Genomic DNA, 12,104 nt, shown 5'->3' with positions numbered 1-12,104 from the left:
CAGCCCCCCAGAGCCAGGGGTGGTGGATGCTGAGGCTGAGTGCATGAACACAGCAGGCACGCAGTTCCCCTTGCCCCACGCTCCCCCAGCCCTCCGGCTGAGGCTGGACTGAGCCATGAGCCATGCCCATGGAGGGGAACCCAGCTGTGAGGCACATCTGGGTGGATTTTGTAGAGAGGGCAATGCCAGCTGTACTTACGTTCTTATAACCACCATCAGGCTGTAGCCGAATACGCTGATTCCCACCATGAAATACGCCATCGGTAGCCTGTATTTTAACCAGCCGATTGTCCGCTGGTTGTTGTAGTAGCCATAAAAGAGTGCTGAGTATTTGATGTAGCCCTGGAGGGAAAGCAAAAGCAAACCTTTGTGTAAGCTTTTCTTCTGCAGGAAAGAGGGTTTCAGTGAAAACTGAAGATGTAAAACAAGGAAAATGAACTTGGAAAAAATTTTAGTGTCTCGTTGTTGGCTGTTTGCTGCCCTGTCACCTCTGAAAGCCATCCTCCTACGAGCTTATCCTCCTAAGACGGAAGAAGAGGGAGAGCATGTCAGAGGATAATGGCTCCAAACTAAAATGTAGTTTTTATTCATCCCTGTTTCATCCCTCCCAGAAAAGCCTCCTTATCGCTCTTTGTGGCCGTAGCCCACGTGCTTCTCTAAGCCAGTATCAAACACTCAGATCTTGTAGAAATGCTGTAGCAAAGGGGTTTCCCACCATGATATGAAACTTCTCCTTTCAGCTAGGAGGCAGCTGATGCTTGGTGCCCTGTGGATTTAGTTCCTTTTACTGATTACTACCTGCAGAGCAAACATAACTAAAGACTAAAATCAGAGCGTTGCTTTCTTGTGGAAAGCAGAGCTCAGACACAGTATCAACCATGCTCAAGTAGATATATTTTTTGCTGTACAAACTGTTGGGCATTCAACGAGTGTGCAGATCTGATCTGCATTAGCAATGTCTCCCTATTTTTCCGTCATATCTCACCTGAGTTGGTGTTTACCATTGCATATTGTACTTCTCTTTTTTTTGCCTGTTGTCTTTCAGCTCATAAATTAAGTGTAGTTAATCAGTCTGGCCATGATACGTGAGCAAGCTCCCCTCTGATCAAGCCTTTGGAAAGGCCAAAATTGAGACATAACTTGAAGCTCGTATCAGAGGCTGTGGAATGGATGTTGTTTGGAGACATTGAATAACTTACATGGGGAGGGACCTCTGGAGGTCATCTAGTCAAGCCCCCTGGTCAAAGCAGGAGCCAGTTGCAAAATTAAGTGCTGTGGCTCAGGGCAGTATCCAGCTGAGTTTTGAAAATCTCCAAGGATGAAGATCCCACAACCAGTGCCACAGGTACAGGATGACTTTGCACGTGGTTCTGCCAGTGCTGCTGAGCCACTCGGGGAAATACAGCAAGCCCGAGGCTGGCAGACCCCAGCATAGCTGCTTGGGGCCCGTAACGTGTTATGTATAACGTGTGCTGGGAAGGTGTGTGAAAAAAGCTGCATAAAATATCAAGATGATGTTCCCGGAAGGTGCTAGTGAAGTTTTTTTCACAGATTGTAATCCCAGACCTTTGTCTTTTTTATTCATCAAATGGTGGGGACTGAAAAATGAGCTCCTCTGCTCACATCATTCAGTATGTTCTTTAAACTCCGTTTGTGAGACATGGTGTCTGGTGTCCAAGTGAGATTTATTCCTTTCTACTCCGCTAGAAATCCATGATGTGACCTCCTTGCTGCCAAAGCATACATTACCCTGGCTCCTCTCTCTTGAAATGTATTTTTCAGGATCACAATATTGGCTCTTTGTTTTATGCCTGCTTTGAAGTATGTTTCCCCATCGCACCCCTCCTGTGGAGCACGCTGGAATGAGCATCTATTCCTTTTCAAAGGGCAGGCCTCTGTGAAGGGCTTAATTTGACATCCTCTGACTGCAGAGGGTGTACGTTGTTGCCCCGTTGCTGGAGATCGCTTCTCAAGCTTGTGTGATTGCTCCCTGGTGTCAAGCAGCGAAGGAATGGGTGTGGATGGGGACCTGCATGGCAGAGGGGTTCAGAGGATCTGGAAACTTGGGCTTTCCCTTTGGGTGCAAATCCTAAACTTTGGTTTCAGCTTCAGGCTCATACAAATATTTCAGGGGAACAGGATGGCAGGGGCGTGGGGAGCGATTCCCTTCCCAAGGCTATGAGCAAGTTCAGCGGTGTGGCAAGGTGCTCCGTGCCCGTGAAGGGAGTCTGGAGCTTGAACTTGCCTTCTGGCTGCCTGGTTCAGAGTAGCTCTCGTGTTTCATCTGTGTGCTGGCTGCCTTTCTAGTTGGAAGTAAAATGGCTCTTGTGCATACAAAATTTTTTGGTTTTTTTTTTCAGAATAATATTCTACATTATGAATGTGAGATGATGATATAGATTTCTATAGACTGTTCTATGGAGATTTAAAATACAGTGTTTTTTCCTCTGAAATTAGAATAATGAGTGGTTTTTTCCTCTGAAAAAGGATCTTTTTTTGCCTGAGTTGACGAGGCAACTCTGTGAACGTGGTTTGAGTCGCACCAAGCTCATCACTGGGCAGTTTGCATAGTTACCTGCTTCTACTAATGCTAATAGAAAAACCTAACTTTGGCTTCTTGTGCTTCATGAATAAAAATACTGTGTAGATAAAAGGCCATGGGATTCCTAAATCCGCTTTGACATCCTTCAGTGTGGAACTGTATAACTCCACTGGCCTTAGTGGATTTTACTTCGTCATGTTGCACCTCATTGATCTCAGACAGACACATTTTGGGTGGTATTAGCCAGCTGTGTTGGGATGTGATATGTCCCCTTTGGAATAAAAATGCATCTGTTTTGTTCCTGCAACACTGAGAAATATATGTCTGTGTGTGTTTGTATACACACACGTGACGTGTGCCAGCCAGCACATTTGTGGTTCAAATCCATGTGCAAGTGCCTGCATGTGCACATGCTGTTTTGGCCCGAAATCTCTGGAGATCCACAAAGATTTTGTGGCAGCAGGTGTCTTCATCTTCTGAAAGAAATAGATGTATTGCTGGTTTATCTTGGCACAAATTTGTCCCTGTGGCACCACTAACGTCTGAAGGGTTTTAGGAGGTATTCAACTGATCTCTTATAATTAATGCTCCTGCACTTACCTCAAAATCCCAAAGAACTGAAAAATCCATAGCTCTTGCTTGTTCAGCCCGGGGTACGGTTTTCCTTGGCATGCTCCCGTATGGCATTCCCATCAGGACCTGGTGAACATCAACAACAGTGATGCATGTATGGTATAACACACTGTACAGTTTTTAGTAGGGTTTTTCTGTAATGAGTCCCTTTTGGTTTGCTTGTGGTTGGTTTTCCTTTTGGTTGATTTTCCTATATATTTTATTTCTTAATGCCAGAGCAGCAGTTTAAAATATTTAGAATTAATTTCACCCAAATAACCAGAGGAGTTCCCTTTCCCTGGTAACGTCCATTGCACAGGAACTATTTTGCCAAGGAACTGTATCCTTCAATGAACAGCTCCAGTTTAGATGTCCTTAGTTTAGCAAGAACTTCTTTGCTTGAACTTCGTGGGTGTAATGCAATAAAGGGATTAGCTTTATCTATTTATGCAGGACTCCTCCTTTGAGAGAAGTCAAGAGCACTGGGTTGAGTTTGAGGTATATTTTGTATTATAGAGTCTTGAATTGAAAAATGATCTCAAGGTGAGGTGAAGGGCAGTTAGGTTTGGGCAAAAAGCATGTGACAAAATGATGCAAAGAACAGTGTTCATGGCACAGCCTCTCCTGATGGCACCACACAGAGCAGGTCTTGCAGCAAGTCCAGCAGCTATTGAAGTCCAGACAGAACATCAAGGGCTATGGAGAGTTAATAATACGTTTACAAGCAGACTCTGACTGGTGCCTATACCAAAATATCCCATTAGCATTCAGAGCCTAGAAAGATCCTAGCATATCATCTATCACTATTTTTTTTAGGGCTATCTAATTAATTTAAAAATCATTTATGATTAAATGTTTATTGCCCAGCTACTCTCCATATCGTAACAGCTCAGTAGGCAATGAGTAACAGTATGCATGCTTTAAAGATGAAAGTTGTTTAGTCTTCTACCATATGCATAGTTCCTAACAAAATAGATTTGTATTGTTCAATACTAATGGTTATGTATCTTCATCTTGGGAGGAAACAGAGCTTTTACTTTGGATAGTGTGAGCAACCACATTAAGGAGAACAAAGGCACAGTCCTCAGGAGAGTCCCTGCTGCATTTTTACTCCATAAAAATTTGCATTGAACAGAACAGATGCCACTGTCTGTGGATTGCCCAGCCTTTAAAGACTGCACTGAGTAATTTAGCCAGAGCTGTAATGGCTACATTAAAAAATTCTTCAATAAATGATCATATAAAGTTGGCTATGAGATCCTTTTCCTTCTCCAAGAACAGGAAGAAATAGAAAAACTAAAAATAAAATTCTTCCTTGTGAATCATCTGAATTAGAAGTACAGAAAATGGAGATTTCCCAACCAAATGTTAGTTGGCAAAGTGCTTGGGAAACTGTTCCTTCCCTCGATGGTTCCTCCTGCAGGGCTGCACCATGGCTGTCCCCCTGGGGCTATGCCCCTCGGAGGGCCAAAAAGGTGGGTCGTCTTAATCCCTTTCAGAGCACAGCCCATTTCTCATGGCTTTTATGGACCTGAGCTCGTACCTAGGAGGATTCCTAGATCATGTTTTTCACTTTAGTCAAAATGTAAAAATAGCCTTAAACTAGGTTTTTGAGTTCCTGTTTTGGCTGTTGGATGGGCAGGGTCTTCAGTAGCGTTTTAGGTCTCCTGATTTCAATCCAGCTTTTGCTCCCATGTCAGTAACAGCCTTGTGGCTCGTTCTTTGTAAATAATTGTCCGTACTTATTTCATTTTTCTAAAGCACTGCTTGTTATAAGACGCTTGTTTGTGCCATCAGTCTCATGTTCATGTTAAGCAATGGGCAAGATATTACTGAACAGAGAATTAAGCACTTACCTCTGGAATTATAACCAGTCCAAATATCAACCCAAAAAGGACAAGGTTTACTCCATACATCCACCGCAGAAATATGAAGTAGGAAGCGACTGAGGAGCCAAAGTGACCTTGAAAGAGAAGACACTTGGTGGTTAGGAGTTTAGGAGGGTTAAACTATTCTCAGCAAGACCTGGACCCCTTTACCCTCACTCTCCCCCAGTGTGTTGCCCATGAGCCTCCCGACAGTCTCCACTGCTGATGGAGATGGCAAAGCCGGGTGCTGCCCGGGGTCCGTGTCTGGCACTGGTGCCCAGGGCAAGCGGAGACTGGGGACCAGGGAGCTGGATCATTGTTTGGATGAAGGCAAAGCTGTCTTACAAAATGTCCCACTGCCACCACACAGCTCAGACTTCCACTTACTTTCCACTTCTTTTATCTTCATCTCCCAGGGTATGCACTGGGTTTTAAAATTGTCAAAGTCTCTCTTAAATTTCACCCATTTCTGAAACAAGACAACATCTCTGTGAGCAGAGAGGAACAAAGAGGGAGGCTGCTTATCATCTGCAGAGCTTCCTAATGTCAGGGTTTGGTAGCAGTGCTAGGGGTGTGTCTAAAGTCCAAAGCAAATACTCTGGTCTGAATCTGAGTGTTTGGACTATTTCAGAAATTACTGTCAATCCAAAAGCCCCCCACCCCGAAGTGTTCACATTCATTATCTGAATTTTAACCTTCCCAGGCCTTTGGAAAGCCGTGGTTGTGGTATGAGTTTACTATATTATATAGGGGTGGAAAATTCAGGCCTAGCTCTGGATTGAATGAACTGATGCAAAATCAACTCCATTTAAAACAAAATTTAATTTGATAAAATACTGAGCCTGAGTCCTTCCTCGTCAGACCAGCAGCTAAACTCCCGTTGATTTCATCATCTCAGGCCTGGCTCCATTTTTCGCTTCTCAATATAATCTCCATGACAACATGCAACTTGGTTACTGACTTCAGTCTTAAAACACAGTCATCATCCTCTCGTCGTCTCATTAAGGGGGAAGATGAAATTTTACAGGGGTCTATGGAGCAATGCAAGAGTTTGGCATGACCTCTCTCCTCTTTAGGGGTACCCTGTCTCACAGATCACGGTTTTGGAGATTGCAACCAGAAAACCATACTTTATCCTGCTCCTCCAAACCCTCCCTTGCTTCAGGGAAGGTGGCGATGAGATTCAGGTAGGGGGAAACTTCACCTTGTTCTTTCTGTAATCATCAGAGATTTGAACCTGGCTAGTATTTTTTTGAATGCAGGCAGGAAGTTTTATTCTGATTTCCAGGTGTCTCTGCCAAATATGGGTTAATAAATGCTACCAAAAATGGGCTGAATGCATAACCAGGTAACCAACTTTTCCTTGGCATCATTGCAGCACTTACCTTTGCCATCATCATCTTATACGCGTACAACTTTTTGCCCTTCCCTTTTCCCAGAGCTCCTTCAAACTTCTCTACAAAAGCTTGTGCCTCCCTAATTAGAAAATAAACAAGCGGGTTACTGAAACAGTAAAGGGCTCGTTAGCTTTCCACCTCTGCCTGCACCAGTGGCAAAGCAGCCATGCCGCCCTACCCATGTGAAGGCAGGGGTTTGGGCTCTCCGTGCCCCGTGCTGTGTCTGGGGTGCCAGCTGCTCTCTGCTGGTGGTGTTGCTGTGCCATGCAGGTCTCACACACTCACCCAGGGCTAGTTAATGGGTCCCCCAAGCGCTCATGCAATGGAGATGTGCCTTAAATCTTGCTCCCTGATTTTTCCCTGGATGTAGACCAAAAGCCTGCCTGTTCCTTTCCCTCCCGAGCTCTGCCACCCCAGCATGCCTGCTATAACTTCTCTCTCCTGGTGTATTGGTCAAGAAAAAAAGAACATTTTCTAGTGAAACAAGCTCCAAGAGGGTGCAGAATTTCCCTCCATGAACATCTCCCTGGATGAATATCAGAGACATACAATTGGCCTAACAGGATAATCTCAGTGCCAGAGAAATGAATGTACGCTGGGCAGGAGTAAAATCAAGCTGCAAATTGAAGTTAGTTTTAGAATAGGTTTCTAAGGGAATTACAGAGAAAAGAACCTGCATAGATGCTGTTAGAGTATGCTAAGTTTGTGAATAAGATTATATTGTATATTGATGTTGCTGATACAGCATGAGAAGAGATTAAACTTAAGGAGTCAGGAGGTCCTCTGCAATCCTAAACCTGTGGGGAAGACGGGCTTCTACTTGGTAGAAATAGTTGGCTAGTTCAGCCCATAACCTTGGGAAAATCACCCTCGACTTTATTTGCAAACCTAAAGTGGGATTTCTAAGTCTTGAATGTATGTGTGTTTCACATTCCTCATCTGTGCAATGGGGCTAATCCTTTCTTGTCTCAGAATTTGTGCAGTTTGATGTGTTTGTTGATGTGCAGTTTGTTGTGTTTGTGCAGCCAAAACAACTAATGAATGTACAACACTGAGAGCCTTTCTGGGGACCCCTGCACATAAAATACAACAATTTTCTTTAGGTTCATTAGCGGGCGTTAATGATTGCCATGGTTCAGGGATAAGACTAAAGGATGGAGGTGTGTGATCAAACATGACTCTAGGCAGAATTTTAGCCAGGATCCTACACCAAAGGGAAAATATGTCAGGAATAAGACTGTTTTGCTTTTTTTTTTTTTACTTTTCTTGCGGAACTTTGGACTTTGAGGGTCATAAGATTTTATTTGTAATGAGCTCAGGCTCATAGCATGCCTGCAAGAAGCTGCTTTTTAGATTTTTAGAAATAATTGGCAGTGTTCAAGGCTTCTGTTTTTAATGGAAGATGGAGCAGGTCTTGGCCTTCAGGGTGTAAAGGAGAGAAGCAGAGACGCATGGTGACTACCAGCCTTCACAGCCCGGCCACTGCAGCTCTGAGCAGCCTCTTGGCAAAGATGGAGGGGGTACATCACCCCTCCCCGTGGGGCTGTGTACACCTATACAATGTTATTTTGAAAGCCCTCCTGGTAGAAAGGAGTTTCAGATGATTTTTTTTGGATTTGAATCACTGCCTTGACATGGGACCAGTTTGTTATGAGCCGTTCCCTGTTGACCTGTGGCTTTTGATTTCCCTGGTCAGCCCTGGCCCATGGCCCCCCATTGCCCTGCACTAAGGGGTTTTCTGCAGCTGCCTGTGTTGTTCCCACATTCAGCGTGGGCTGGGAGGCAATATTATCTTTGCTCCATAAACCTCAGCAAATAATATAGCATTTTTTCCAAGCAGCACTGTCTCCGGAAGTGTGAAGTAACGTGGCACTTTCCTGCTCTGATTTCTGTCTGACAATGGGCATGAATAAGCAAACCAGGGCACAGAGTTTGCTTTAACAAGTAGCCTGACAGTAGTGAGTCATTTGGTTTTAAATACAAGGGTAGAATGACCTGGCCGTAGGTATCAGTTGAACAGATTTGCACCTTGTCTGTTCTTTGGTTACAGAGGCTGAAAATCAAATTCCACATTTTAATTCTGATCATTTAAACCCAGACAGGCTGGCCAGGCTCTGCTGGCTGCTTTTTCTGAGTCTGGAGCGTTGCAGTAGCAGCAGCAAAAAAATGCAATTTCTAGGAAAGGCAAAGTGCATCTGACAGTCAGCAAAGACCCCAGTGGTGTGAGTTCCCAGTGTGACGGGTACCTGAGCACCGAGAGCTTCTTCACCATCCTCCAGGGCTTGTTCCTCATAGTGGAAATCAGTTTTTTCTTTTGCTCCACCTGCTCCATCAGCATTGCGAGCTCTTCTTCTGACAGCGACTCCTCATCGGATGAGTTGGAAGAAGAAGTAGTACTGGGAGAGACACAAAAGGAAGGGCACTAAGTGGAAAATCTTGCAGGAGTTAGACGAAAGGTCTTGCTTGGGATGGGCACAGTGCTGCTGGCCCCCGGGGATCCCTGTCTGATGGGGGCACAGTGCCTCACCGTCGCCCGGCTCGGTGCAGTGCCAGCACGGCCCCTTTGCGCTCAAGGCAAGGCTGCTTCCAGCCAGGACAGTCAAGAGGCAGTTGCATCGCACCATAACTCACCCGACATTGTGCTTTGGATCATGCTTCACTACAGAAGCATTGCCTAGGGCTACAGCTGGCTCTGGAAAAAAGTTTTTCACACCTTCAGAGGGAAATGGAAGATATAGGGAGAAGCAGAGTGTTGGGACAAGCAAGATTTGGAAGAGGAAGAGACTTGAAAACGTGAGAGATCCATTTCAACCTGAACGTTTCCATAGACCAACCAAAGAAATGTGCCCAGATCTATCGATCTTGTAGTTCTGACCCGTGTGCCACAAGCCCATTGCATGTTGATACTGCTGTGCTCAGGGATTGTTTAATTACCTGTTTTTCCTGTCTGTCTTCTGTTTGTTCTCCCCCTCCTTTCCCTTCTTGTTTTTCTTTTCTTTGTTTTCTGACTCCTTCTGATCTTTGGTAGGAGCCTTTTTGCCTCTCTCTCTCTGCTGGCTTCCTTCCTCTCCTGCCTTTTTTCCATCGCTGTTTTTCTTTTGGTAGTTTTTTCTCCTAGAAGCTGTGTTTTGTTGGCTACAATTGTCTTCCTCTCGGCTCTCATCTTCTTTGTCTTTCTCTTGCTTTTTCCTTTCAAGTCTGCTTGCTCTGCCAGTTTTCCTGACGGGCTGTTTCTTAGGTGTCTTGTCCTTTACTTCATCTTCTGCAAGAGATAAAAAAACAAGTACTTTGGGAAACACTTAGCTTTCCATGCTGGCAAAATAAGGATTCATGAGAAAAGCACAGGCAGCCAGGACGCCTGATGCAAACCCTGGCGAAGTCAGTGAGCAGATGCCTGTTGACCTTGGTGGGCTTTGCGTTATACCACGTCCAACTCTTGGTTATACAGCTCCCATTTAAGACAGCAGAGCTGATTTTAGCACATCAGTGACTGATATGTGACCATAAGAATATTGGAAATCGGTTACAAATGCAAAAGCCTAGCCATCAGAGAGCACAGGTATCTTCCTGACCCATAAACACACGAGAGCAATGGAAACAGAACCTGCAGTGGGTTGTACAGTATGTAGTGTGCGTGTTGGTGCAATGTCCTTGAAATCTGTTTACTTTTCAAGACTGGGAACGGAGGTCTTCTATTTATATAGAGAAAAGGTATAGCTTAGGCAGCACCAGGTCTTGTTTCTCTGAGTTTTCTTTTCTATAGGAAGGTCTATATCCAGAGAAGAAAAAAAAAAAACCAGAGAGTTTCTGATGCACATTTCATTCTTATTGGCATCACAAGCTAAAAACCTCATTTGTCCAGAAATCAGAAGTGCTTCCAGTTTGAAGTATTGAAATGGAGCATGATTTAATTGCAGAATATTATGGAAAGGGAAAAAAAAACATTCAAAAAACCCCAAGCCCCTCCATCCCTTTTACCACCAAGACTATTGATTTTAATGTAAAGTTTTCCAGAGTCTTTTGGCTTCTAATTTTCCAACATTTCTGGCTGGTGAAAATAAAGTGTTCAAACCAAAAAAAAAAAAAAAGAAATTTGCAATTTTGGCATTGATTTTTTTTCCCCAGGGTTGGAGAAATTGTAATGGAAAAAGGAAATTGTACTGGAATGGGACCTGGAGTGAAAAATGAGTATCCTAAAAGGCGAGGAAAATAGAAGCAAAAAGAATTTGAGTATTTGCATTTTTGCTTCAGTGAAAAGCTAGAAATTAATAACAAGCAAATACTTTTTGCTTGCTAGTAGGTGGTAGTTGTCACACTTGTCACTGGAAATGAGAAGAAGCTTTTAACTCATTTCTCAGGAGCCGCTAGGTAGGTTTTGATTACTGTGTAATGGTCCATCTCAGCTGAATTTCAGCTAGTGATCTAGGTCAAAGGACCACCTACCCTCTCTGAGAAAATGCTCTTTCTGTGCAGCCAACTGTCATGGTTTTCATTTGCAATGTGTCAAATATTAGGTTAAATGTGGAGCATACATTTGTTACTTTAATCTTATTTCCTTGTTTGCCTGTATAGGAAAGGTGGATACGATTATAAAAAGAAATCATAATCATTTGCTAATTAATTTCTCATATTTTATGGATTGTATAGACACGGTTGTGAATTATTTTTGCAGTAGCATCTACATTCATGCCACCTATCCAGTGCTGTAATGATCTTACCTCTTAGCTATCTCTCTTTATTTAGCGTTATAATCCTACCCCTTAGCTATATTTTAGCTTTATTTACTGTACATACAGATTTAAGGCTGTTTTTACCCTGTCACTGGCTCTTCCTGGTTTTCCTGACAGCCATTAGCCTGCTTCCAATACATTTTCATTTTTTTCTTCTCGTGGCCGTGACTAATTGACATACCAGCATGTTGTGGTGTAAGCAAGCATTACAGGGAGGGCAGGCAGGACCTCGGAGGGTGCAAAGCAGTCCCAGCCCTGCATAGGGTGGTGATTTACCGTGCTGCCCGATTTACTAGGGGTGACTGCCAAGGGACGTGGGCTCCAACAGCCTCCTACTCTAGGAGCATGGATGAAAGGGGACAGACTGCTTAAGAATGGTGTTTTACATATTACTATTATAAGTCACACCTCGAGGGAAAAATCTGCTTGCTTACAAGTAGCTCGTGGTCTGATTCCTGTTGTAGAGCGAGTCACAACCCAGAGAGAAAAAGAAAAGATATCATCTTTTATATTTCAAACAAGAATGCATTTTTTAATATCTACATTACCTTCACTCTCTGTGTCACTTTCGACTTGTCCATCAATCTCTATTCCAACTGCAAGACAAAGAACAAAGAGTAATTGCATTTGTTGCTGGGATTTACACACACGATGCTTTAGACAGCTAGTCCTTAAGTGCCAGCTGAGCTTGGCAGAATGTCCCTTATTGATTATACATTATATTCATTTCCTACGGTGACGCTCTTAATATTTACTTTAGTTTCGTGAATTGACAAAAGTTCCCTGCATGAGCAAACTGAAATCGCGCGATCTTTGAGAGACACAAAACGCTGTGCTTGGAAAGTCATGAGACATTTTCTCAAGTATTTGGCAGCACCCAAACTGAAATGATCTCAGAGTGATACCAACCATCTTCCATGATGACCTGTAAAGCACATTTCTTTTTCTTCCCCAT

The 12,104-nt window shown here is 43.6% G+C and overlaps 1 protein-coding gene across 1 annotated transcript in view; it reads right to left on the bottom strand.

Moving 5' to 3' along the window:
* The window catches only part of TMC2 (transmembrane channel like 2), a 30,122-nt gene extending 18,018 nt beyond the window's left edge, over positions 1-12,104 (bottom strand). The window contains exons 1-9 of the mRNA XM_068405124.1: positions 12,059-12,104; positions 11,698-11,745; positions 9,354-9,681; positions 8,666-8,815; positions 6,408-6,498; positions 5,410-5,491; positions 5,011-5,117; positions 3,143-3,241; positions 200-342 (exon numbers count right to left, since the gene is read on the bottom strand). Coding sequence (XP_068261225.1) covers positions 200-342; positions 3,143-3,241; positions 5,011-5,117; positions 5,410-5,491; positions 6,408-6,498; positions 8,666-8,815; positions 9,354-9,681; positions 11,698-11,745; positions 12,059-12,104 — 1,094 coding nt within the window. The remainder of the gene's footprint in view (positions 1-199; positions 343-3,142; positions 3,242-5,010; positions 5,118-5,409; positions 5,492-6,407; positions 6,499-8,665; positions 8,816-9,353; positions 9,682-11,697; positions 11,746-12,058) is intronic.

This window comes from Nyctibius grandis, chromosome 7, assembly GCF_013368605.1.
Source record: "Nyctibius grandis isolate bNycGra1 chromosome 7, bNycGra1.pri, whole genome shotgun sequence".
Lineage (NCBI taxonomy): Eukaryota > Metazoa > Chordata > Aves > Nyctibiiformes > Nyctibiidae > Nyctibius > Nyctibius grandis.
The sequence above is the reverse complement of the archived record's forward strand: the minus strand, read 5'-3'. Positions and strand labels throughout refer to the sequence as shown.